This window comes from Haliotis cracherodii, unplaced genomic scaffold (genome assembly GCF_022045235.1).
Source record: "Haliotis cracherodii isolate W230 unplaced genomic scaffold, xgHalCrac1.p SCAF_2, whole genome shotgun sequence".
In the NCBI taxonomy this organism is placed as follows: domain Eukaryota; kingdom Metazoa; phylum Mollusca; class Gastropoda; order Lepetellida; family Haliotidae; genus Haliotis; species Haliotis cracherodii.
The window spans coordinates 32,525,476-32,553,333 of record NW_027266275.1 but is presented as its reverse complement, the minus strand read 5'-3'; the positions used below and the strand labels follow the sequence as shown (position 1 = coordinate 32,553,333).

Sequence of the window (27,858 nt, the reverse complement as noted above, 5' to 3'; positions counted from 1 at the left end):
TCTTTGAGGTAAAACAGGTACATGTCAGCCACAAGTATTGATGATGATGCATACAAGGAACAATCCGTGCTGCTAGTTCCATTGATACCTCATCCCACAGACTATGAGATCAGGGCCCCGTTCCATAAAGCGATCTTAGTACTCCGATTGTCGTAAGTCAGTGTTAAAGAATGGGAGTTACGATCGACTTAGAGCTAAGATCACTTTGTGGAACAGGGCCAAGGTCCAGCTTCTGATGCTGATCTTACTACCAATCTTTGCTTTCATAGGTAACAAAGAAGCCCTCGAGATCTAATCTGAGTCTGACTTACATGTTTTCTGCATCTTGGTACTAAACTGGTTTTCAAGCTCCATATGCTTCACCATCTTTTCCAAGGAAGCGTTGTCTTTCTGAAGGTTTAAACATTCTCACACATCAAGGTACATCCATAAAATCTAGATATCAAAATTATCATTGCTCTACAATAGATGATGACCAGTAGCCACATCAGCAAGAACATCTCAATCAAGCCTGAATTCACAGATAATGACCCAACTTGAATTCCTGTATTTGTATCAGAGAATACAAGACATGTTCAATAGTTCAAACCAAACCACAACTAGGGCAGCTTGTGTTGACTAGAATGGCTGCAGGATCTAACTTCAAATAAGAAATCATTTAATCTGATTGAAAGAGGATTTGGAATGTGATGTCCTTGGTTTCCAATGTTATTTCTTTTTAGTATTCTCCTTATATAATACACAGCTGTGAATAATGTGTGAAACCTTCTTTTTAGTTTATTTTTTTAAAAAGAATATAGCTTGTATACAATCAGTATAACAGTCTGCCATCAGCCAGAAGCATTTCTGCCAACTTTCTTGTGCTTGCTAAACCAAACATTCCAAGCACATCCCCAAGAAGTACACACATTGACATTCCACCATAAGTTAGTCCTCCAGAGCTACTCACATTGACAATTTTCCATATCATGTTCTCCAGAGCTACTCACATTGACAATTCTCCATATCATGTTCTCCAGAGCTACTCTCATTGACATTCCACCATAAGCTAGTTCCCCAGAGCTACTCACATTGACATTTCTCCATATCATGTATTCCAGAGCTACTCACATTGATATTTCTCCATATCATGTATTCCAGAGCTACTCACATTGACATTCCATCATAAGCTAGTTCTCCAGAGCTACTCACATTGACATTCCACCATAAGCAAGTCCTCTAGAGCTACTCACATTGACATTCCATCATAAGCTAGTTCTCCATAGCTACTCACATTGACATTTCTCCATATCGTGTTCTCCACGATGTTGTTGTCCAGTTTCTCCCAGTTGATCCTCTTCACGTTCATCCCGCCGGGCTCGATCTTGCTGCTGGGACCTGAGAACAATCCGTAGTCCATATGTTACAGCATGAACAACAGCAGAAGAGGTGTTACATGCAAAAACCGAAACCTACATTATGAAAATTGTTTTACTGATTGATAATGACACAAAATATTGACAACAATCAGATTTTATGAAGATCAACTGCAAATGGCTTTTACTATCATCCATGATATTCAAAGGAAGTCGGGTTTCACTTTTCGATTTGAAACATGGGTGTCAGTGGTCAGATGTTTATGAACACAGAACTGATGTCACATGACCATAAGAGATGATGTCCCATGGGCATAGTGAGTGAGTGAGTGAGTATGGTTTTACGCCGCTTTTAGCAATATTCCAGCAATATCACAGCAGGGGACACCAGAAATGGGCTTCACTCATTGTACCCATGTCGGGAATCGAGCCCGGGTCTTTGGCATGCGCTTTAACCACTATGCTACCCGACCCCCACATGGGCATAGAGCTGTAATCACATGACCATGGAGATTAAGTCACATGGGCATAAATATGATGTCACATGGCCATAACGCTGTTTTTAATGAGCACACGGACATGAGGCTGAGGCTGAGGCTGAGGCTGCTCACAGTACCATGATGACGAGTGTCCCAGTGTGTTGTCACTGTGAACTAAGTAGATTATTACCTCTAAGTTGCAGATTGATATATTACTGGTACATTACATTAACTACAGTATTTTCTACTAGACTATATGTCTAAAGGAGGTTCAAACTGTATCAGAGGACATAGTTACACTGTTTCTGCCCAATGTCTACAATTGGTCTTGTTGCTTTACTTTATCATATCATTAGCAAGACACTTTACCTGGAGGTGGAGGTGGTGGTGGTGGTGGTGGCGGAGGTGGTGGAGGTGGTGGTGGCCCTTGTGCTGGTGCAGCAAACATGCCATTCCGAGCAGTGGCATTACTATTGGATCTGGACACTTGGATGCTCTGGGCAGTTACGCTACTCCCTGACCTCGACACAACCCCATTGACTGCAACTTGGTCACTCTTGGTCACTATGGTAATGTTCTTGGCTGGGGACCTGGGACCCAAAACGCCATTAGTCTGATGACTCTTGTTGACCACGGGTCGGTCAAGTTCCTCTGCCTCAGCAGCCATCACAGCATCTAGTTCCTTCAGGGCCACCATGGCCTTCTGGTTGAACGTGTCGCCAGAGTAGCTGGATAAATCCTTGTCTGTGTGATAGTCTGTTTCATCTGTACTATATAGCACATGGTTGCCGACAGAGCTCTGCGACGATTCCGTCGAGGTGGTATGACTCACATTATTATGGATCTTTACTTGTGTGGGCATTCCATTTGGGATGTTGCCGTGAGAACTGTGCCTCACAGGTTCTTGTCCCTGGTACCCAATCGGGATCACCGTTACAAACCGCTTTGAGTCTGAATAATCACCATTAGCCAACAGGGGGCCACCATTGGGATCACCTGCTAATAATGCAAAAAGACACACTTAACAAAACGTTGATTGAATGGACAATAAACATACAATTCTTCATGTAATGTTTAACAATACTATTAATCATATAGACATAAATACTGGCTTTTCAAATTTATGTGATGAGACAAACATATCTAACTAGTGACATTTTCCTCACGTGCAACCTGGTAACCTACGTAACAGTGACAAATATGACCTGGGTTCCACAAACGGATCTCTTGGGCTCCCAATTCTTACCAATAAGGACCGTCCTGCTCATAAGTGCCTCCCTGACCTCTTGCACTGCCCTCCTCGTCTCCTCCAACTCCCACAGCAGCGCACGCTCAGACTTCTCCTTGTGATCTTTGGATTTTGGACGCCACTCAATAGATTCAGAAGAAGCTGAGCTGGTCTTTTCTTCATCATCAGATGATGACTGAATGACCATGAAAATGCGCAATGGTGAGTAACTTAAGCTTGTTTTAGTTTGCCTATAATTGTTATGTTTCATCTATGTGATATAGCCCATATCTCATACAGCAGAGGGTTTCACCACGAATAGCTGCACTATTGCTGATTCTGCGTTATAGTCACTCATTGAGCAGAGTGCTTGGAATCGAAAGCTTGTATATCATAGTTGTAGTCCTGATTATTTATGACAATCTTTTGAAAGAATTGAAAGATATATGTCTTACCAATTCCTCCTGATGGTGGTGGACTTTCCCAGACCCTGGAACAAGAACAAGCACACTACACTAAGTGGTGGAAAGCCTGGAAGAACTATAGGGTCTGGGAGACAGCACACTACACTAAGTGGGGGAACGCCTTTAGGAACTATAGGGTCCAGGAAACAGTACACTACACTAAGTGGGGGAAGGTCTGGAGGAACTATAGGGTCCAGGAAACAGTACACTACACTAAGTGGGGGAACGCCTTTAGGAACTATAGGGTCCAGGAAACAGTACACTACACTAAGTGGGGGAACGCCTTTAGGAACTATAGGGTCCAGGAAACAGTACACTACACTAAGCGGTGGAAGGTCTGGAGGAACTCTAGAGTCTAGGCAATCTCATTAAAATCAGACCTCAGTTCTTGCTACCGCTAAACAAAGATCTGAGGACATCCCATTAGGGGTCATGTCAGAACGACCTTTCATCCGACCAATCAGAGCATCGCTTACCAGATTGTGAAAGTGACAGTTGGAATGTAATGTCTAATCATGCAACCTCGAAAACTTTAACTCCGAACGATAGTTACGGGTTTAACGACTGAATCCATACAATCTAGACCATCTATTATCCATCCCAGAATGTTCTTTTGTTCAGGTTTCAAATTTGCAATCGAGAAACTGTCAAAATATGTTTCGAAGCGTAGTTGCCAATTTGAAATTAGTGCCGTAAAACATGAGAAAGCTGCACTCTGATTGGTCATTCCATTGGTCGGGTTAAAGTTCGCGCAAGGTCGGTCTGACGTGACCCGTAATGGTATGCCCTCAGATCTTTGTCCTAGAGATTGGGGTCTAGGAGACAGAATAATAAACTGACTGGTGGAGCATCTTGAAGAACTCTAGGGTCCAGGAGACAGCACGCTACACTAAGTGGTGGAACGTCTAGAGGGTCTAGGCATCTTCCCGAGGCAAGGGAGTTAACTGACTTGGCTGGAATTGCTGGGCTTGATCGTAGCGCCACCAGTGGCTATTACGAGTTATGTCCCTCCTATTGACCAATCAGATTCGACCTCTCATATCACTTACATTTGCTTCAAACAAAATGGCGTCGCCCAGTCAAGACGTTATGATCGATAATCAAGGTCTATATAGAAATAAAACGGGTCTTACATCATGAAGTGCATCAAATAATGTGAGCACCTTCATTAAAAACATGAAAAGATTAGCAAAATATCTGTTGAGGCTGAGTTATCGATGCACAGGCTTTGCAAATCCTGCAAGCGACCAAATTCTGTATGGCAGTTTATGAACCAGATGATGACTTCACTGCGTGGTTTTGATTGGACTATGCATAGACTTGTTAGTGCAGCCAAAACATAACTCCATAATACCAGCCTAGTTTGGCAAGGGTGAAAACTGGACTTTTAAAATCAATTAACTCCCTTGCCTCAGGAAGATGGGTCTATGAAACAACACACTACACTAAGTGTTGGGACTTCTTGAGGAACTTTAGGGTCCAGGATACAGTACACTACACTAAGTGGTGGAACACCTTAAGGAACTATCGGACTGAGGAGATAGCACGCTACACTAAGTGTTGGAACTTCTTAATGAACTATAGGGTCCAGGAGACAGCACACTGCACTAAGTGTTCGGACTTCCTGAGGAACTATAGGGTCCAGAAGACAGCACACTACACTATGCGTTGGAACGCCTTGAGGTACAATAGTGTCTAGGAGACAGCACACTACACTATGCGATGGAACGCCTTCAGGAACTATTGGATCGCAGAGACAGCACATAATTTGCATTACACTAAGCGGTGGAACGCCTTGAGGAACAATAGGGTACAGGAGACAGCACAATGATATCAAATCTTCAGTCCCTAAGGACAGGTTACTGGCCAGTGGTGGCATGGTGTCATGCAAAGAGTATGGTGGATGTGTTGTGATGCTGCCATCGGTAACATGTGGGACATCAGGAGGATGTGGACTACAAAATGTGAATGGTTGGCACACACAGCAAAGGCTGCAGGGAGACCAAGGACAGTCACATGGGCAGAGCACTAGCCTGGGAGGCATCTTACTGGTCAGTGTTGGGGGACATATCTGTGTTGATGGACACATAGCTGGGTCTTACATTATGGTGGGACAAGAACACGCAGGCAAAGGATTGATATGGACAATCAGCAAATTGATTCTTTGGTTGGTCGTGTGGAATGGATTGTTGTTGTCAACACCGGTGGCCAATTCTCTATGTCTGGAGCAGTCCACCTGTGACTGCAGTCTCAGCATAGGAGTGAATGAGGTTTTACTCAGCTTTCAGCAATATTGCACCAATGTGTAAATGATGACACAAGAAAAGGCATGACCTATTTTGGTCAGAAACAGGACCTGCATGGTCTTTTGTGTTGTCAAGATACTGCTCCAACCACTTAACATTGCCACAGGTGATTGAAAAAGCTTCTTCCTCTGATAATGACAGATGTGTTCTGTCTATTCACAGGGGTGGGACAGTGTTCAAGTGCATAGTGACACTGTGTCATGTGCTTTGACACATTCAGACTTATACTGATAAGTGTTCAGAATGTCTGACAGTGTCATCGAAATCAAAATGTAATACAAGCAGTAACAATAAAGTTTTGTATGAATGAAATACTAGGCAGTGTTCGATGTTACAAATCTGCTTATTAGATCTTACTTACATGATACATGTACTTGAAATATTTGTGCTGTAATAATGTAGTAATTAGTTCTAGTTCAAACAGGACAGATGACATAATGAAACAAGATGTACAACTGTCAAGACAGAATCACAAGTGAAGACACACAATTACATGCTGTGAAAGTCTGAATTTCAGTAAACAAAATATGTTGTGCGCTTAAACAGAGCAATGTGACAGATTGCAGACACAACACCTATCTACCGATCTCAATCTCTTCCTGAACTGCAAGGTCATCGTGAAGGTCATCGTCAGCGGGACCAATGTAGGAATCCATCGCTGAGTCAGAAATCTGACTGGCTGATTGAGGAGGGTCAGAAAACAAACCACTTTGATTGACAGAAACCAATGTAGCGTCAGAAATCTGACTGACTGATTGAAGAGGGTCAGAAAACAAACCTCTTTGATTGCCAGAATCCATGACACATCAGTGGACACACTCCAATGAATACAAGAACCATAGCATGTGTAGTAGATTACCAGGTTGCAGTTCTAACACTCAAAGGAGTTCTTGTGACTATATTCTAAAGATTATTATTTCTGGCAGGCTAGAGTCTTCATCATCTTGCTGAAGCAATTAATAGATTTCACCCAGTTGTTGAAACGTAAAAAATCCTTTCTTTTGCAACAGACTGTACCATACAAGGAAACCATCTTACTGGTTGCAGAATGAGCCATTGTGATCAAATCTTCTTGTTCGTATTAAATTGAGTGAGGCAAAGAATTTTGAATGAAGACAGGTGGGTGAGAATCTGATAATTAACTTAGCATGGACTTTGTTCAGTTATTACTATTATTTTAAAGACTCTTACAAATAGTATTTCAGATCCCCACACAATAGGGTAGAACATGGAGACTCTGACATCAAAATATATTCTCACATTTTCAAAACATTTCCTAAAACATCTTGATTCAATGCATCCTTTGCTTAAAGTGAAGCAGCCATAAAAATCTTTGATTTACATTGCTTAATTGTTGTTGACAGTTTTTTAAATATTTTATACAATGAACCTATCCAGGCTCTTTCTCTAATATTAATAACATTAGAAATAAGACCTAAACCTCTGCTATAGAAATACTGGAACTTACTTATGTACTGTTGTCGGAAATTAAGTCTACGCTTGACAACATCTTGGTGCGACGGCGTCAGCAGCGGCAGGATAAACTTCCACAACGTCTTCTTGGATGGTGTGTCCAGCATCTCTTCCAGCTCATTCAGCAGGGCCTTCACATCTCTGCAGAAAAATGTCATACACATGTACAGGGCCATCACATTTCTGCAGAACAATGTCATACACAAGTACAGGGCCTTCACATCTCTGCAGCACAATGTCATACACATGTACATGGCCTTTACATCTCTGCAGAACAATGTCATACACAAGTACAGGGCCTTCACATATCTGCAGAACCATGTCATACACATGTACAGGGCCTTCACATCTCTACACAACAATGTCATACACATGTATAGGGCCTTCACATCTCTGCAGAACAATCTCATACACATGCACAGGGCCTTCACATCTCCAGACAACCATGTCATACACATGTACAGGGCCTTCACATCTCTGCAGAACAATGTCATACACAAGAACAAGGCCTTCACATCTCTGCAGAACAATGTCATACACAAGTACAGGGCCTTCACATCTCTGCAGAACAATGTCATACACATGTAAGGGCCTTCACATCTCTGCAGAACAATGTCATACACATGTACAGGGCCTTCACATTTCTGCAGAACAATGTCATACACATGTACAGGGCCTTTACATCTCCAGACAACAATGTCATACACATGTACAGGGCCTTCACATCTCTGCAGAACATTGTCATACACAAGAACAAGGCCTTCACATCTCTGCAGAACAATGTCATACACATGAACAGGGCCTTCACATCTCTGCAGAACAATGTCATACACATGTACATGGCCTTTACATCTCTGCAGAACAATGTCATACACATGTACAGGACCTTCACATCTTTGCAGAAAAATGTCATACACAAGTACAGGGCCTTCACATCTCTGCAGAACAATGTCATACACAAGTACATGGCCTTCACATCTTTGCAGAACAATGTCATACACATGTACAGGACCTTCACATCTCTGCAGAACAATGTCATACACATGTACAGGGCCTTCACATCTCTGCAGAACAATGTCATACACATATATCATTGGATCATAGGTTTTCGGACAGCCATGTTTATCGTGATTACTCGCAATATAACGGGGGAGTAGCATCACACAGACATTGTAAATACTTAGATGTTGGCTTGTTTTTATAAGAAAGTTGTTAATCATAAGTGAACGAGATGTTTTACAGTTTTTCATGTGATTAGAGAGAAAACTATGAATGTTTCTTAAGTGTCTGAAAACCCATAACATGGGGATACTTGAGCCTTTGATAATGTAAAAATTATCATTTACATTGGGTATTGATAGTTTTCTTCGGGAATTCAATATATTTCAATTCCCTTGAGTCCTTTCTAATGGACATTTATAGACGTTTCTAAAATAATTCTGCTAAAAATGCTCTCTCAAGCAACTTTTAATTTGTATCTTCTGTGCTGATATGCAAGTATAAAATCACACATTGGGTAAGCATGCAGAGTGTTGTCATTCTACTGTTTGTTTGTTTTTAAATTTCAAGCTTATTTGTATGAAATACAACTTAGAATTAGGTATTGGTGATATATTTTGTGTATTACACAAATACACAGCTTATTTGGAGCTCTGCTGAGAGGTGGACAGGGGCCAACTGAGATTTGTGAAATGTATCCTCTTGACCAATGATGCAAGTACTGAAACCCTGGGCCAGGGATGAAATTAACTCAAAAACCAAACACGCCCACCACAAGGGAAGTAGGATATTTGTTTTCTGCTAGCCCTGCAAAAAGTTAGTAAAAATATAGTCCTCATGAAATGAGAAGGCTTTCAAATTTCAATATTCAAAGATTTGAAAGGTTCTTCCAAATTATCTAGTGCAGCAATTTAACAGGGGAATCGAATGGACATACAAAATGTATAGCATATGTCAAAACACTTACAGGCCCTATGGGCTAGTAGAATTATAATTTTATTAGCCTGAGGTAATTTCTACTACCCTCGTATACCAAATGTGTGGATCGATGCTCATGCTATAAATCACTGGATTGTCTGGTCCAGACTCGATTATTTACAGCCAGCCAGCATATAGTTGGAATATTACTGAGTGCAGCGTTAAACAACAAACAAACAAACAAACAAACAAACAAACAAACAAATAGTGAACCATGAATACTCAAGATAGGAAGTATCCATGTAGCATCCTCTCAAAGGGTTAAAAAAGGAGAACTATTTAAAAAACAAACAATAAAACCTATCTGTATGACGTATATACCACAAGGAAATCATCCGAAAAAACCTATACCACAGTCTTGCTATGATCTCATTCACGAAAAAAAATAGTTTTGAAATCAATTTCCAATACATCAGAGACAACAGCAAAGAAAGCACAGACAATTTCTTGCTTCATGGCTCCTTTGAGATGCAAGGTTTTGGTGAAGTGAAGATAAATGGATTCCCTGGGAAATGATGGCCAGGGTTGGGTCACTCAAACAGCCCAACATTTGGCAATATTATCAGCCTTGTCAGGTCCAGCAATACACGCTCCACAGAGGCAGAACACACAATAGAAGTTACTACACTATAAACAACATATCCCCAACACTAGGGGTTATGTTGCCATACACAGTGCTTGCAGGCCTCTGGGTGCTGTCAACACATGGGGGATATGGCTATTTATCACATAGGGATGTGGGCTAACTCTCTACACAGGTGTGGAAATCATATACTAGTTGTTTAGCCTAAGGTCAGACTTTGATTACAGGTTTTATTACTGAAAGCTTTGGATGGTGGGTTGCAATAAGGAAAAATAATAATTACAAATGCCTTCAACAGGCTTTTTAAGTGGCTTTGAGATTTAATCAGGTCAGAAGATGGAAATGAAAATAAAGGATGCTCACTGGATCTCTAAATAATTTGAAATGACACCAGAGTTTGTGTTTTAAAGTATTATTTAATTATTTCAGTTGATGCCAAAACAAAATGTTTGCGATTAGTTTTGTCATCAAAATGTTTTACTATTTGCAGCATAAAGCCTCAGCAATACTGATTATATTTTTTTCCTGAGTTTTTAGTTTTTTTAAGGTTGGCGGATCAATAAACCAAGTGGAAAAATGTAAGGCCTCTGTGGACAAAAAAGGAAGTGGATAAAGAACTGATACAGAAACTGTTAAGAAACTTGAAAGCAGCTCTAATTCAATCTGGTGCTGATGAAGATAATTCTGTGCCTAAATTTAAGTGCTTTGAGTGTTAGCCGGGCATTTTAATGAGATGGACATGATGATGAAGTTGTACACGTTGCCAGCATGTTGTTCCATGCTTATGAGTGTTATTACCCACGTGGAATGTTGAAGCCAGTTCCATAAAGACAGGATTGTTTACACACATAGAAAAAATAGTGAGATACTTATACATGGGTTTGTTCAAAATTATGTTTTGTTTGTTTGTTTAATGCCACACTCAGCAATATTCCAGCTATATGACCATGGTCTGTAAATAATCAAATCTGGACCAGACAATCCAGTGATTGACATCATGAGCATCGATCCACGCAATTGGGATTGATGACATGCATCAACCAAGTCAGAGAGCCTGACCACCCGATCCCATTAGTCACCTCATAATTATGTGTCTCATTTGCATTGCAAAAGTAATTGTTACCAAATGGAAGTTATGCCCTAACTTAAAACAAATTGAAGAATATTTCAAAAAGGCATGTTAATGAAAGATGTTTTTTTAAAACTAGTTTACACATCCCCTTACACAAATCTTTAACAATAATATTCTCTAAGATTTTGAGACGTCTTTTTTACCCTGTCACGTCTCTTAACTTTGTTTTGTTTTTTAACGCCACACAAAGTCATATTCCAGCTATAGGATGAGTTGCTGAAGACCAATTCTAACCTGGATCTTCATGGGGAGTCTCATATATTAATTTCAGCTAAACTTCAAATCAGGCCAATAGGAAAAGGGAACTTACTCTTTACCTTGTCCTCCCCAAAAACTCAAATAGGGATGCACAAATAGACCTTTTAAAAGGTCCAAGTTTCCCTATAAATCTAACACCACCCACCCACCCTTTTTCCAATTTATTCGACTCACCAACAAGACTGAAACAAGATGGAACCACAACTAAAATAATTCAGCCAAGAAAGAAAATCAATTCATTCAAGGAGCTTATATGAAAATATATTTAATCCATGTTTTCCCACCTGTTCTCTTCGTACATATGGAGGGAGCGCTTGATCTGTATTCGCTCCTGTGATGTGAGCAGGAACTCGATCTGCTGCTGGAAGGAGGCGGGCAGACGGGCAGACGTCCCGATGTGGGTCTCCCACCCTGCCTGCTGGAGACCATCTGACAAAACATTGCAATGTGGGATAACCAGAGCAAGCTACCATTTACACGAGGAGTATTACATACACCCGAACGACATGGCTTACATACATTCTTAATGTCAGTATTTTCATTACTATCAGGTGTGGCCCAGTTGTCAAAGGCGGCACATTTTGCCATCTATGGTGGCGTCCCTTAGGCGTGCCAGAAATCTGTGATTGTTGGTTCGAATCCCAGATTCTACCTTTGAATGTTTCTAGGTTTGTCAGCACCATATCCATGCTTGTGGGTTTCACCTAAGTGGTAAACATGTAAGACTTTGGCCTTTCCTCCTGCATCAAGGCCAGTTAGTTTGGAGAAGGGCCGGTAACTTTAAAAAGGAGCAAGCCCTGCTGGCTACATACAGATTTGTTGTTAAATCTACCCCTGTATACGTAAGGCTTTGATGTATCAAAGAGACTGACTTTAGAAGTTTTCACAAAGCATTCTTTTTCAACATTTGAACAGGAGCAGGTCTTTTAACCAAGCTGATATTCTTTGGAGATGTAGATAGAGACAGTACAAACAAATGGTTAAAAAATATTGTCTTTGGTCACAGACCTGCTCACAGTTTCTTTTCTCTAAAGTATGAAAAGTTAGTCTTTACTGCACATTTTAGGCATTTTTATGTATTTGATGAAACCATAGTCCAACACTTCCAAGTGTAAAAACAGAAAACAGGCTTGTAGATCATTTAAACATGTCTGAGAATTTTTATACCATATTTCAAATTCGAAAATTGAACATTTCCAGCGGGCCAAGTTCTGTCCAGAGTAATACTACTTGGGCAGCTAGTAATGTCACTGTAACATTATAAAAAACAGCAGTTGTGTGGAAGGCAGGGTCCCAAGACTACCAGGGTTTTACTGTATATCAAACATGCCTCTCTCGGGACTGCTGACTCATTCCTTACTGCAGCTGATTCCTATTATTTGACTGAGAGGCAAGTAAATTTGATTTTTTTGTTCCGTTTCTCTTGTTTATGAAGTTAAGAAATTGTTTTTCATGTAAGAAATGTATAAATAAGTTTTCTTCTTACTTGCTGTCATTTGCCCATGGCCATTTATTTTCTGCTGTGTTCTCAAAACCTCTGAAACATAAAGTTCCAACACAGTGACTTCATGCAATGGTCATTTCTGAAAATGAGAATCATCAGACAATCAGACGCTCGTCAAGTGAGACGCTATCCTAGTAACACACTGTTCAAGTACAATCATCTTTAAGTCAGACTCTCTATAAGTCAGAGCCCCTCTATAAGTAACAACCCCTCTAAAAGTAAGACTCTCCTCAAGTCAGACCCTCTATAAGTCAGACCCTCTATAAGTCAGATTATCCTCAAGTCAGACCCTCTATAAATCAGACCCTCTATAAGTCAGACACTCTATAAGTCAGATTATCCTCAAATCAGACCCTCTATAAATCAGACCCTCTTCAAGTCAGACCCCCTATAAATCAGACTCTCTTCAAGTCAGACCCCCTATAAATCAGACTCTCTTCAAGTCAGACCCTCTTCAAATCAAACTCTCCTAAAGTCAGAACCCCACTATAAGTCAGACCCTCTATAAATCAGGCTCTCTTCAAGTCAGACCCTCTTCAAATCAGACTCTCCTGAAGTCAGACCCTCTATAAATCAGACCCTCTTCAAGTCAGACCCTCTATAAGTCAGAGACTCTTCCAGTCAGACACTCTTCATGAAGATAGACACTTTTCAAGTCAAACGATCTTCCAGTCAGACACTTTTCAAGAAGATGTTTATTCTGGAAGTCATGAAATGTTTGTTTTCTAAGGATGTGAAAAAGGGGAAGTAATTGTGAAGGTGCCAGTGCCGCTCCCTGATGGAGAAGCTGAGGATGCCCCTCTGCCTCACCAGTGGGGTACCTCCCAAGTCGTTCATTCCCTAATTGTTAGTGAATATGGTAAAGACATGGTGTATTGCTCATGGAGGTGCACATAACACTATCAGGATACCGTCTTCATTCCACACATTTGCTTAATTCTCTAGCTGCTACTTTGTCTGAACCACTTAACACGTCCATGTACACAGAGGGCTTCTCCTGGGCTATCTCATGCAGGCTGGCAGTTGGCACGTGGAGCAGAGAAAATTACCGCTTCTCAAATGTTTCTTGACTGTTTTGGGTTAACTAGCATGTGTGTTAGAAATTCCTTTTGTGCATATATTTAAATTGTGGATACAGAACCCTAATGGAAGGGAGACTGGGAGTAGTGAAGATGTGGAAGTGTGGATGAAGCTCATGGAGCTGGGTGTGTATGTGTTACGTTGGTTGGTTGGTTGGTTTGTTGTTCAACGCCGCACTCAGCAATATTACAGCTATATGACGGCGGTCTGTAAATAATCGAGTCTGGACCAGACAATCCAGTGATTAATATCATGAGCATCGATCCCACGCATTTGGGATCGATGACATGCATCAACCAAGTCAGCGAGCCTGACCACCTGATCCCGTTAGTCGCCTTTTACGACAAGCATAGTCACCTTTTACGGCAAGCATGGATCCATGGATCTAACATAGCAGTGGGTATTGGTTGGGCAGGGTACATGGATCTCACACAGCAGTTGGTATTGGTTGGGCAGAGTACATGGATCTCACATAGCAGTGGGTATTGGTTGGGCAGAGTACATGGATCTCACACAGCAGTGGGTATTGGTTGGACAGAGTACATGGATCTCACACAGCAGTGGGTATTGGTTGGGCAGAGTACATGGATCTCACACAGCAGTGGGTATTGGTTGGGCAGAGTACATGGATCTAACATAGCAGTGGGTATTGGTTGGGCAGGATAGATGGATCTCACACAGCAGTGGGTATTGGTTGGGCAGAGTACATGGATCTCACACAGCAGTGGGTATTGGTTGGGCAGAGTACATGGATCTCACATAGCAGTGGGTATTGGTTGGACAGAGTACATGGATCTCACACAGTAGTGGGTATTGGTTGGGCAGAGTACATGGATCTCACACAGCAGTGGGTATTGGTTGGGCAGAGTACATGGATCTAACATAGCAGTGGGTATTGGTTGGGCAGGATAGATGGATCTCACACAGCAGTGGGTATTGGTTGGGCAGAGTACATGGATCTCACACAGCAGTGGGTATTGGTTGGGCAGAGTACATGGATCTCACACAGCAGTGGGTATTGGTTGGGCAGAGTACATGGATCTAACATAGCAGTGGGTATTGGTTGGGCAGGGTAGATGGATCTCACACAGCAGTGGGTATTGGTTGGGCAGAGTACATGGAGCTCACATAGCAGTGGGTATTGGTTGGGCAGGGTAGATGGATCTCACACAGCAGTGGGTATTGGTTGGGCAGGGTACATTGATCACTCACAACAGTGGGTATTGGTTGGGTAGGGTAAACTCACCCAGCAGTACATGTTGGGGCAGACTAATTCGGTGAATACAGAACTCCTGATGCTGCGGAGGCAGACGGGCGATCACAAACATCCACAATGTTCTCTTTGATGGTGTGTCCAGGATTTCAGACAGACTTGTTTCAAGTTCCACCACATCTCTGAGGAAAAAAAGGCACAAAACATAAAATATATGAAAAAGAATCCCTTACTCAATTGCAATGATACTGCAACTCGGCACTATCTGAAACCATACAAAAAATAGGCAGGCTTGAGAGGAACATACCATACACAACATACAATCTGTTTTAGTTAAAAGATGTGAATAAATACTATTATATTTTTAACAGTACAAATTCATCATTCACCAAAACAAAACTAAAAGGCGACTCACGGGATCGGGTGGTCAGGCTTGCTGACTTGGTTGATACATGTCATCGATCCCAATTGCGTGGATCGATGCTCATGATATTAATCACTTGATTTTATGGTCCAAACTCGATTATTTACAGACCGCCGTCATATAGTTGAATATTGCTGAGTGCGGCGTTAAACAACAAACCAACCAACAACTATACAAATAGTTATGGTCAGATTTCTTATATCACCAATACAGAGAAACAGATTACAATGTGAAACCCATCAACCCATAAACCTAGGATTCTTCCACCAAAGAGCAAACCCACTGCTTTGTCATACCATGTAATACAAACTAATAAATGAAATCTGTTGTTTATCATTCAGTTTCATCTCCAGCACAGACACAACAGGGAATGAAGGTTTTTGTTTGAATTTATGTGGATCCAGATTGATCAATACTTTAAGCTCACAACACTCTCTGAAGAGCCTTTACTAGCCTGCCATGTAGGACAATGTGTACAATGGACAGGTGTATGTGAGTGGTCAAGTGAGTGGTTGGTTGAGTGGTCGGTGGAGTGGTTGCTTGAGTGAGTCGTTAAGTGAGTAAGCAGTTTGTTAAGTGGTTGGTTGAGTGGGTAAGTGGTTGAGTGAGTTCTTAAGTGAGTGGTTGGTTGAGTGGTTGGCTGAGTGAATGAGTTGTTATGTGAGTGGTTGGTTGAGTTAATGGTTGAGTGGTTGGTTGAGTGACTTGTTAAGTGAGTGGTTGATTGAGTAAGTAAGTGGTTGGTTAAGTGGTTGGTTGAGTGAGTAAGTGGTTGAGTGAGTTGTTAAGTGAGTGGTTGATTGAGTAAGGTAGTGGTTGGCTGAGTGAGTTGTTAAGTAAGTGGTTGGTTAAGTGTTTTTTATTTAGTAAGGTAAGTGGTTGAGTGGTTGGCAGACACGCTCCCTAGATCTACACACATTTCAAAACAAGGCAGACACACTCCCTAGATCTACACACATTTAAAAACAAGCAGACACGCTCCCTAGATCTACACACATTTCAAAACAAGGCACACACGCTCCCTAGATCTACATACATTTCAAAACAAGGCAGACACGCTCCCTAGATCTACATACATTTCAAAACAAGGCAGCCATGCTCCCTAGATCTACATACATTTCAAAACAAGGCAGCCATGCTCCCTAGATCTACATACATTTCAAAACAAGCCAGACACGCTCCCTAGATCTACATACATTTCAAAACAAGGCAGACACGCTCCCTAGATCTACATACATTTCAAAACAAGGCAGACACGCTCCCTAGATCTACATACATTTCAAAACAAGGCAGACACGCTCCTTAGATCTACATACATTTCAAAACAAGGCAGACACGCTCCCTAGATCTACATACATTTCAAAACAAGGCAGACACACTCCCTAGATCTACATACATTTCAAAACAAGGCAGACACGCTCCCTAGATCTACATACATTTCAAAACAAGGCAGACACGCTCCCTAGATCTACATACATTTCAAAACAAGGCAGACACGCTCCTTAGATCTACATACATTTCAAAACAAGGCAGCCATGCTCCCTAGATCTACATACATTTCAAAACAAGGCAGCCATGCTCCCTACATCTACATACATTTCAAAACAAGGCAGCCATGCTCCCTAGATCTACATACATTTCAAAACAAGGCAGCCATGCTCCCTACATCTACACACATTTCAAAACAAGGCAGACATGCTCCCTAGATCTACATACATTTCAAAACAAGGCAGACACGCTCCCTAGATCTACATACATTTCAAAACAAGGCAGACACGCTCCCTAGATCTACACACATTTCAAAACAAGGCAGTCATTCTCCCTAGATCTACACACATTTCAAAACAAGGCAGCCATGCTCCCTAGATCTACATACATTTCAAAACAAGGCAGACACACTCCTTAGATCTACATACATTTCAAAACAAGGCAGACACGCTCCTTAGATCTACATACATTTCAAAACAAGGCAGACACGCTGAGCTTCGCAGTGCAGCAAAGAGGTGGAAACACTAAATCATGTCAGAAATTAGGTGTACATCTACAGCTGCAAGTCCAACACGAGTGCCAGGCAGTGAGAAGGGTTCACCAGGCAGTGTACGGGAGGCAGTAGTGGAAGGCAGTTTACAGTCAATGGGGAAACATTTGGCAGGAGTCAGTGCGGGCTACAGGTGAACTCAGCGCGAAGGAGCACAGGACCTCGGGACTACTGTTTGTGCTTCACCTCCCTCAGTGACACGTGTGGACCCTATCACATGGTAAGTGAGAGTGTTGTATCTCCTGGGTGTCAACACTGACAGATGGTTGTGAACATGCAGCAGTGTATAACTCTACATTCACAACTTAGTCAGGTCAGAAAACTGGGTTTATAAGTGAATTTCATAGTTGTACTGTCTCTGTTCATGTAGAACAATAAACCCATTGCTGATGACAGAAACTAGACAGCACTGCACATGGTGATCATCAGGATCACGACTATTATGTGAATGGTTGGCGATGGATACGGCAAACTGAGGATTTATCTCATGACGTGTGTATGGACAGGAAATATGGGTGTTGATAGATATGGTGAAATGAATATGTAAATTGTCTTAACATGAAGTGTTTCAATAATAATTTCAGCTGTGGATGTTATGTTAGTGTTGATAGCAGGGTGTGCTACGGTGGTAGGAGGCTCTAAGGATACTTTGACATACCCTTTAACCTGCAGTAAATCCCTGTCGCTGACACCCACATCTGCCCTAAATCTCAATCACTCACACACCTGTACTAAATTCCTGTAACACCCACACCAGCAGTAAATTCCTGTCACCCACACCTACAGTAAATTCCTGTCACCCACATCTGCAGTAAATTCCTGTCACCCACACCTGCAGTAAATCCCTGTCACCCACACCTACAGTAAATCCCTGACACCCATACCTGCAGTAAACCCATCCCTCACATCCACATTAAATCCCTGTCACCCACACCTGCAGTACATCCCTGTCACCCACACCTGCAGTAAATCCCTGTCACCCACACCTGCAGTAAATCCCTGTCACCCACACCTGCAGTAAACCCATCCCTCACATCCACATTAAATCCCTGTCACCCACACCTGCAGTACATCCCTGTCACCCACACCAACACCTGCAGTACATCCCTGTCACCCACACCAACACTTGCAGTAAATCTCAATCCCTCACACACCTGTACTAAATTCCCATAACAGCCACCTGCAGTAAATCCCTGTCACTCACACCTGCACTAAATCCCTGTCACTCACCGCGTCACTTCATAGGTCTGCATGGATCTCTTCAGGTGAGATCTCTCCTTCGATGTCAACAGAAAATCAACCTTAAAGGAAAAAATACAGCACATTATACAATAACTTTATTAATAATCAATATTGATATTATTATAATCAATTTTACAAATAATCAACATAAACACAAAGAACTTGAACATACTTCTAATACTTTGATATTTTTCAAACTTATAAGATTAAAATAAATGAATAAAAAGTAAGACTGAATTTGAATTAAATTCTTATAGTTTCCAACCTACCCTGTGCTTGAATGTGCGACCCTCTTTATCAACAAACTTCTGATTGGTCAGCCACTCTGTGGAGGCGTGGCTTGATTCAGATGAATCCGTGGATAGTGAACTCAGACTGATGGTTGGTGCTTCAAAAGAAAGAAGAGGTGACAACTCAAAAAATAAAAATCACCAACTACTACAATTAATACTATTAATTCTAGTTCGGTCATGAATCAAAATTATACTTCCACACTTTGCTTCTAAAGAACACATCTAAACATCTTCATGCATGTCCTGTGCGAAACGTGCCTCCACATCCAGCAGTGAATGGGTACCGGTTAGGGTGAGATGGTAATGTTAACATTCTAGTGCCTCACAGACGGCTTGGGTTGTATACTTCCAATGGTGCTGAGAATTAAAATCGAGATCACACTGATCTATTGACCAGGGTAATAATGTAGCACTCTGAGCACGCTTAGGGTGTGGATTTTGGGGCACATTTTTATTAAGACTGAAAAAACAGGTTTTCAATAAACAAAATCTCAACTAAACTTCCAATGTGAAAGTGAAGTTTGGGTATGGGCAAAACAGCCCATTTCTAAGAACTGACAAATATTTATATAGCAAATGACACAAGGATTGATAACAGTCTAAAGTGTAACATATGAATCCAATGTATACCAGGAGAGCTATGTGTATTGTTCAAGGAGTGTGGTAAATGTTCCTCAAAGGGTATGAGGCCATGATGGGAATCCTGCTGCTATTTGCATCTTATCCCGATCTCACCCAGTAAACCGTAATTCAGTGCTGCACGTTTGGAAACAGTCGGTGCCAGCTGATCCCACTGAACCTGTGCAGCATTCCAGGAAGCATGTTGATGCCGTTCCAGAAAAATGGGGGGAAAATGACCTATTTATCCACCAACAAGTAACATCTGATATCATCTGTATTTCCTAACACCAGAATGATTATGGACAGTTGCATTGTAACAGATTCAAGTACCTTTCGCTAATTTTTTGTATCTTATTAATACCATTAATCATGAATAACTTTGATTGGGACTTCAGGTGCAAAAATAAATTTAATTTAATAAGAAATTAAATTACTGTAAACATATGCTGTTAGAACTAAATAGAAAACACATGTCTTAATTTAAATATTTTTGCATTATCATCATCATCATCATCATCATCATCATCATCATCATTATTGATATTATCATAATAATATAACAACAACCAAAATTTTGAAAAGGACTTCAGATGTAAAAAGAAATGTCCATAATTCAATTTTAGGAGATTTAATCCCTAACCACATGCTTCCTAAAGTAGATTTATGTACAGACATTCTCCCATTACTCTCGGGGGAGGTCAGGTAGCCTAGTGGTTAAAGCGTTTGCTCGTTACGCCGAAGACCCAGGTTCGATTCCCGACATGGGTACAAATGTGTGAAGCCCATTTCTGGTGTCCCCTGCCATGATATTGCTGGAATATTGCTAAAAGCAGCGTAAAACCCTACTCACTCCCTCACTCTCCCATTACTCTACTCTGTCACCACTGCTTGCTCTTGGCAGTGTGAAGTAAGGTATTGTTTGTGATGAAAGTTGACATGCTCTGTGAGGAACAAGGGGTAAGCAGGCAAAACATCAAGATTGATAAACATAAACATGGCAGTTCTACACATTGTATGTGCAGCTTGAACACAGAGCGACTGTGATGAGTAAACCACGGAGCATCATCAACACTACATCAGTTGTTTCTTCTGTAAAGTCAAACCTTGTTTGTCTTCTCGAGGCAAGGGAGTTAACTGACTATAAACATCCATTTTCCACCCTTCCAACCATGTTTAATTAGGGTAGTGAACAAAATTAATTCGATGAAACTAAAACAGTTTTGATAATAGCTACTTGGCAATAATACAGACCTTCTACACTAATAGGGGCAGTGGGGTAGCCTAGTGGTTAAAGCGTTCGCTTGTCACGCTGAAGACCTGGGTTCGATTCCCCACATGGGTACCATTTCTGGTGTCCCCGTTGTGATATTGCTGGAATATTGCTAAAAGCGGCATAAAACCATACTGACTCACTCATTCTACACTGCTGTTTATTGTAAACAAATCTGCAATATACACAAGAAAATATGTTTTGTAAATGTTTGGGGTGAGTGAGTGAGTGAGTATGGTTTTACGCCGCTTTTAGCAATATTCCAGCAATATCACAGCGGGGGACACAAGAAATGGGCTTCACACATTGTATCCATGTCGGGAATCGAACCCGGGTCTTCGGCGTGACGAGCGACGCTTTAACCACTAGGCTACCCGACCGCCCCTGTAAATGTTTGGGCTTAGTAGGAGGCACTTATAAAGAACAATTACAAATTGGTCTAGACTCGATCAGGGAGTCGGTCAGGGAGCGCTAATTGGAGCAGGATGCTCAATACGGTTGATACGGGTGGATTTCAGTTAATGAATGAAAATGTGCCTTGAGACCTCTCGTATATACTGGCAGAAAATGGTGTATTGTGATTAACTTCATACAATTATACATGTCATCCTAATATCGCTGGTAGGACTGATATTTGCTGAATCAAGTTTAATTGGCATCAAATTCAAAAAGCACATCAGAGTCTTTTTTATAAAGAGAGTTGAACACGTTGAATGGTTCCAGGGCCAATATTTATGGTATTTGTGGTAATTACATCTATTATAGAATTAAAAAGTGATCACATCAGATCAACTCCATTTCAGAGAGCAATCTTTTTCAGAGCAAAATATCTTAATCTAATATAAAATGATTCTGTTAACAGTATTAAAAGTGAGTGTTTCTGGTCATGTGACGTCTGCTACTCACAGTTGAGTCCCCCGACACAGCGCAGCACCTCCAAGGTTGGCGCCGTCCCGCTGTCCTTCAACAGCTGCACAAGGCGATTGTGGTCAGCACGCCTGCAAGGCAATGGTAGCGTCACTTTAGATACAACAAGGAAATGTCGTATGTAATTACTTTAATATGACGACAATATCGGTAATAAAAGTTGTTTAAGCCTTTATTTTTTGTTAGTAAGTTTACTAATATCAATATAGGTGGTCGAAAAACAAAATACATTTTCAACCTCCAGTAGTACGGCTACTAATGAATGAGCGAGTGAGTGAGTTTGGTTTAACGCCGCTTTTAACAGTATTCCAGTTATATTGTGGCGTGTCAGCTTAATGTGGGAGGAAAGCCTGAAGTGATGCAGGTCTCAGACGTTTACCACTTCGGTGAAACCCACGAGCACGGGTATGGTGCTGACAAACCTAGAAACATAATCAGGGCGAACCGGGATTCGAACCCACAATCATAGGTTTCTGGTGTTGCCAAGGGACACTAATGAATGAAAAACAAACCTGTTACTCACACCATAAAATACAGTTACGAAAAGATACAGAAAGATGATCCATTGCTTTTTGGTTAGAATAACGATTTTTTATTCACCATTTTTTACTTCTTACAAATAACAGTGATAATTCTCATGTTTTTTTCATTTCACCTAAATGTAAAAAGCGCGACCAAAATGTTTGTCAAAGGTCAATAAACATATTTTTTCTAATTCCTGTTTTTTTTAAGTCAGTCAAACTCATAATCTCCACCTCCAAATTCATTTTCTTTATAATGCACTAAATCAACTTTTACCTTAAGAAAAATAAGCAAATCACTTAGATGTAAGTTTGCCTGATGACTAATTAAATCACACCATGAGAACTTTAAAGTGCCTAAATGATGACTTTAAGAAGGAATTACAAACATTGTCTGTAATTACTTTTCTATATAATGCATCACTTTAACATTGTAATTGGACAACATATCAAACAGGCCATTTTTCCTGTTCTTAGTTCTAAGTGCAAAAGATTTATGTTAATTGTTTTTCATCAAAGTTGTTGTTTTGAACAAGCAGCGTATAAAGTAAAGCACACCTGACATCGATGCCATTGAGTCTCATGATGAAGTCTCGTGGCTGAAGACCTGCTTTGTCGGCTGGACCACCTTCATCCAGGTTCTCAATGTAGGCAGGGTTACTTCCCTTGATGATGAAGCCAAAACTGCCATCATCTCGTATGACCTGGATCACTCTATAGAGGATATAAATATCGTATGAGTATCCCATTACATGGAAATATAGATCAAATCTTTTGAGAAAGACAAAAAATCAAAATAATCCCTGATGAATTAATTGTCTGGTACCTAGCTGTAATGCTGTATACAATAGATAGGATTTCATAGTTGAGAAGACAGTTTGTCATATTGACAAATAACACTGGATGAACCTAGCATCATTGTTCTTGGAGAAGTCTGTGAAAAGAATGGTAGCTTGTCTGGCTGCAGAAAAAGAAACATGGCTGCCAATTATTACCACAGCTGAGCAAGTTGTATATATCTAACATCAGTTTCTTTCACTTCATGACAAGTTCCTTTATGTTGATACATTAGCATTTTTCTTAATTTGACATTTGCAGGGAAAAAAATAAATCATTTAGGCAAATTAAGTCTGCTGATGATTTGTGGAGTGGGTTATTCTTGAAATAGTCCAACAGTAAGAAATATAGTGTCAGACTGGTGCATTGTGGGTTACAGCAGATAAGGACATAATAAGAACTCAAGGTCTGATTGCAGCCACAGTAAGTTTGATTCAAATTGTTAAGTTCACAACAGTTTGTTTTTCTCCTAACTTTTGTGTACCAAAGCGACCACCTCCGTGGTCCAGTAGGTGGAGCATCTCCCAGGTTATGAAGGGTTGGTGCTTCCATCCCTGCGTCATACCAAAAGATGTTAAAAAAAAAAATAGTACTCGTTATCCTGTCTGGATCTCAGCATTAGTTTTTGGTTTGCGTCAAATTTCATGAATAATTATGATAATTATGATACTTATTAATCATGACGTCAAAAGCGAGAATGGAAATGACTTTAGAATGTTTAGCATAGTCCCTCTTGAATGTCCTCCTCATTGTAAACAGTCTGCTTAAAACAGCCGATGGACTTAACAAAGTCATCTTCCTGAGACAAGGGAATTAACTCACTATAAAAGTCCAGTTTCCACCCTTGCCGAACTAGGCAGGGTTATGGAGTTATATTTTGGCTGGACTAACGAGTCTATCCATTGTCCAATCAAAATCAAGTAACGAAACTGACATCTGGTTCGTAAACTGCCATGCACTTCGCGAGGTAAGACCCATTTATTAGAATGTAGATCTTGATTATTGTCAGATTGTCTTGACTGGGAGCAGCCATGTTGCTTGAAGCAAATGCAAGTGATAAGACAGGTGGAATCTGATTGGTCAATAGGTCAGTTAACTCCCTTGCCTCGGGAAGATGAATAAAGTCTGTTATTTGCTTTTAGAGAACAACATTCTGATGACACAGCATGGAAAACAGTTTTACATTACACTTAAAGCTTAGAATTAAGGATTGTCACTTGAGAATGGAAATCTATCTCCAAAAGCCAATGTCACATGGAATAATTTATCTATTGTAAAAGATCACTTCAAATTCCCAATTATTTTTCCTTCATCTTTTACGTGTACAATGGAAGTATTTGTAAATTATTTGCATTAGAAAAATGTTCCACAGCCTCACTCATTATCATCAAGGATAAATTGTTTGGAAAATTTATTTCATTCTGAGTTCCAATTAACGTTACCTGCTTAAAGAAATTTTAGAGCCAGTAAATCATGTGGTGTTTTGTTGCTGTTCTGCACAAAACCATCTGGTGCAGAACAAACCCTGGTGATTGAAATGTGAAGCACATCCTTTAGTCGGTAACTTCTGCCAGACTGCTTATTCTGTTCCTATTCACTGACTACCACTATAAATACTTCAAAGCATTCTTGAACCAAACCAGCTGGAGCTGCATTTCATGAAATTCTCAACATTGCTTATATTTTTTCTTATCTCATCATTGCAAAATGCTTTGGGGACACTTCTGAAATTTTGTGGTTTACAGATTCCATTGACAGTAGACAAAAACATCTTTTTAGAATTTAAATTTACAAAAGCTTGAATTTTTATTTGCTGTTTCTCTTTGATGTATTAGAAAATTGAAAACAACCAAAATCAAACAAAAAGTAATTGTTAAGTTTTTAAAAAATAATTGATCAAATGCTGTTTCTTGTCTCTGGTCCCTACCGTATTCGCCATAATAAGTGTCATGGGTGCTAAGAAAATAGACAAAGGAGGGCACATATCAAAAGCATACACAAGTTAAATTTGTTTTCAGAGATCGAGAGTGGAGAAGAAGATTGAGTTCAAACTTAGTAACCATGAAACTAAAACGCTTTTGATAATAATTACTAGGCAGTTACATACACTTTCTACACCGCTGTGTTTATTGTAAAAAGATCTGTAACATGAGCGTTAGAAATTGGCACTAAGTCCTGAAGTCCTTGCCAAACTGCCCAATGCTTAAGGTGTCATAAGGACTAGAAGAAATTTGCCCTTTTTAAGGGCTTTGCTATATGTTATCATTATAAGGACTAGTTGACTAAAAATGTTAGTTTCTACAGCTGAATATGTACAAGAAAATATTTGGGGGTTCAGTACCAGGCGGTCATAAAGATTATTGATTGGTCAAGAAGTTGGTCAAGGTGCTTATTAGAGTGTGTTGTATAATATGGTAAATATGGTTATGATTGGCACAAAGCCTTCTCTGACATATGTTAAGACATACACATGTTACTCTAATTATGTCAAACATCCTGCAGAAAAAAACCCAGCAGAAATAAAAACAGTTGTTAGCAATAAGTTTTTCCCACAATGCCAACCAATACAAACAACATAATGTCAAATAACATAAAAAAAACATCTTGAGTTAAACAGATTAATATTTATGTTATTTTTTTTATCAACAAACTGCTTGGTTTGTGAAAATGTGAAAAACAGGTAACAAAAAAAGTGCGTCCTTCTACCTTCTGTATCCGATCTTGTGGGACAGGCCTCCGGACACATTGCTGGACTGATCACTGGGCATGTGAGATGGGTTTTTCATCTTCATCAGTTCTTCAAATCGGGGGCGGTGATATGGGGGCACAAAAGGTCTGGAAGACAAGAAAAAATATAATAGCCCAGACTGAAATGTTTTTGTCAGCTCACATATATATATATATATATTTTAGGACTGGCTAAAAAGGAATTATTGTCGATGGGAAGAAATATTAATGATTATTGATATGAAACTATTGTCGTCGATAAATACTCACATAAACTATTGTGATGAAATAAAGTTTAGATTTACGAAACAGACTTGTCATTGTCAATAATTATTTTGTTTAAGTAGAAAGGCAAGTGTTGCATCTCAAAAGTCCACAAAGTAATCTGTGCATAAATGTGTCACTGCTCACCAGTGGTATGAAATCGGTTGATTTCCTTTAACATGTTTAAGGCTTTCTTGCATATTGGCTTAAAGTTTGTTCTCCGATATTTATTGATAATTGATCGATATTCAGTTAGCAATTATCGATCTCTATGATCGATATCGATAGCCAGCCCTAATATTTTTACATACCACTGCACATATATGTGCAAGAAGACACAGCAGTCTGCATGAGTGTCTGTCTATATGTAATCATGGGCTGGGTGAAAAATCCTAACCTCCCTACCAATCCAACTACGTCACTTTGCCCGAAACAAGAGACATTTTTAATTATGGCCATAAAATTTTAGATGTGAAACAAATAAAAAGTTGTGTCACAATTAGGCATGGCAGTTGTAGGCAGCTTGCATGATGTGTGTGTTTATGCAGCTTTACATGTGATAGTGCTGATAGGCAGATGGTCGACTGAACACATAGAAGCTCTATCTGCCACTTTGGGTTTTCTCAGAGTTTTGATTATTAATAAAAGTGAATTTTTCAAAAAGAAAATCGAAAAAATTGGATTTTGTCAAAATCTGACAAAAAGTAGACATATATCAAACAAGTTTTTACCTGATTTGTCTGAGTACCCGCCTTTGATGTGGAGTTTTAAGAATGACACCCAGTGCCTCACAAAACACATCCACATCCCGATCCTCGGCATACTGCTTCAGTATCCCCACGACGGCCATCTTCTTCTCATAGTCATCACCAAGGATGAGGTTCATCTGTAACACAACAACAGGTAAAGTGCGGTGGGCAGTTAAAGGGGGACTAGCTTCATCTGTAACACAACAACACGTAGAGTGTAGTGGGCAGTTAAAGGGGGACTAGCTTCATCTGTAACACAACAACACGTAGAGTGTAGTGGGCAGTTAAAGGGGGACTAGCTTCATCTGTAACACAACAACAGGTAGAGTGTGGTGGGCAGTTAAAGGGGGACTAGCTTCATCTGTAACACAACAACAGGTAGAGTGTGGTGGGCAGTTAAAGGGGGTCTAGCTTCTGTAACACAACAACAGGTAGAGTGTGGTGGGCAGTTAAAGGGGGACTAGCTTCTGTAACACAACAACAGGTAGAGCGTGGTGGGCAGTTAAAGGGGGACTAGCTTCTGTAACACAACAACAGGTAGAGCGTGGTGGGCAGTTAAAGGGGGACTAGCTTCTGTAACACAACAACAGGTAGAGTGTGGTCGACAGTTAAAGGGGGACTAGCTTCCTCCATAACACAACAACAGGTAGAGTGTGGTGGGCAGTTAAAGGGGGACTAGCTTCATCTGTAACACAACAACAGGTAGAGTGTGGTGGGCAGTTAAAGGGGGTCTAGCTTCTGTAACACAACAACAGGTAGAGTGTGGTGGGCAGTTAAAGGGGGACTAGCTTCTGTAACACAACAACAGGTAGAGCGTGGTGGGCAGTTAAAGGGGGACTAGCTTCTGTAACACAACAACAGGTAGAGTGTGGTGGGCAGTTAAAGGGGGACTA

The 27,858-nt window shown here is 40.5% G+C and overlaps 2 protein-coding genes across 8 annotated transcripts in view; one reads left to right on the top strand and one right to left on the bottom strand.

The window, feature by feature from the left end:
* LOC139467997 (delphilin-like) overlaps positions 1 to 27,858 on the bottom strand; it is a 64,564-nt gene that overhangs the window by 17,064 nt on the left and 19,642 nt on the right. For 4 of the 7 annotated variants that reach the window (XM_071249630.1, XM_071249631.1, XM_071249632.1 and 1 more), the window contains exons 4-18: positions 26,948 to 27,102; positions 25,932 to 26,060; positions 22,947 to 23,102; positions 21,847 to 21,938; positions 19,026 to 19,144; positions 18,745 to 18,815; positions 15,086 to 15,234; positions 12,742 to 12,792; positions 11,540 to 11,684; positions 7,301 to 7,446; positions 3,518 to 3,552; positions 3,081 to 3,258; positions 2,204 to 2,833; positions 1,274 to 1,377; positions 312 to 390 (exon numbers count right to left, since the gene is read on the bottom strand). In XM_071249630.1, coding sequence (XP_071105731.1) covers positions 312 to 390; positions 1,274 to 1,377; positions 2,204 to 2,833; positions 3,081 to 3,258; positions 3,518 to 3,552; positions 7,301 to 7,446; positions 11,540 to 11,684; positions 12,742 to 12,792; positions 15,086 to 15,234; positions 18,745 to 18,815; positions 19,026 to 19,144; positions 21,847 to 21,938; positions 22,947 to 23,102; positions 25,932 to 26,060; positions 26,948 to 27,102 — 2,239 coding nt within the window. The remainder of the gene's footprint in view (positions 1 to 311; positions 391 to 1,273; positions 1,378 to 2,203; positions 2,834 to 3,080; positions 3,259 to 3,517; positions 3,553 to 7,300; positions 7,447 to 11,539; positions 11,685 to 12,741; positions 12,793 to 15,085; positions 15,235 to 18,744; positions 18,816 to 19,025; positions 19,145 to 21,846; positions 21,939 to 22,946; positions 23,103 to 25,931; positions 26,061 to 26,947; positions 27,103 to 27,858) is intronic. The other 3 variants (XM_071249634.1, XM_071249635.1, XM_071249636.1) reach the window with 3 other exon arrangements.
* Positions 17,647 to 27,858, top strand: part of LOC139467999 (palmitoyltransferase ZDHHC4-like) — a 43,243-nt gene continuing 33,031 nt past the window's right edge. Inside the window, exon 1 of the mRNA XM_071249638.1 lies at positions 17,647 to 17,734. The gene's annotated coding sequence lies outside the window, so the exon portion shown is untranslated. The remainder of the gene's footprint in view (positions 17,735 to 27,858) is intronic.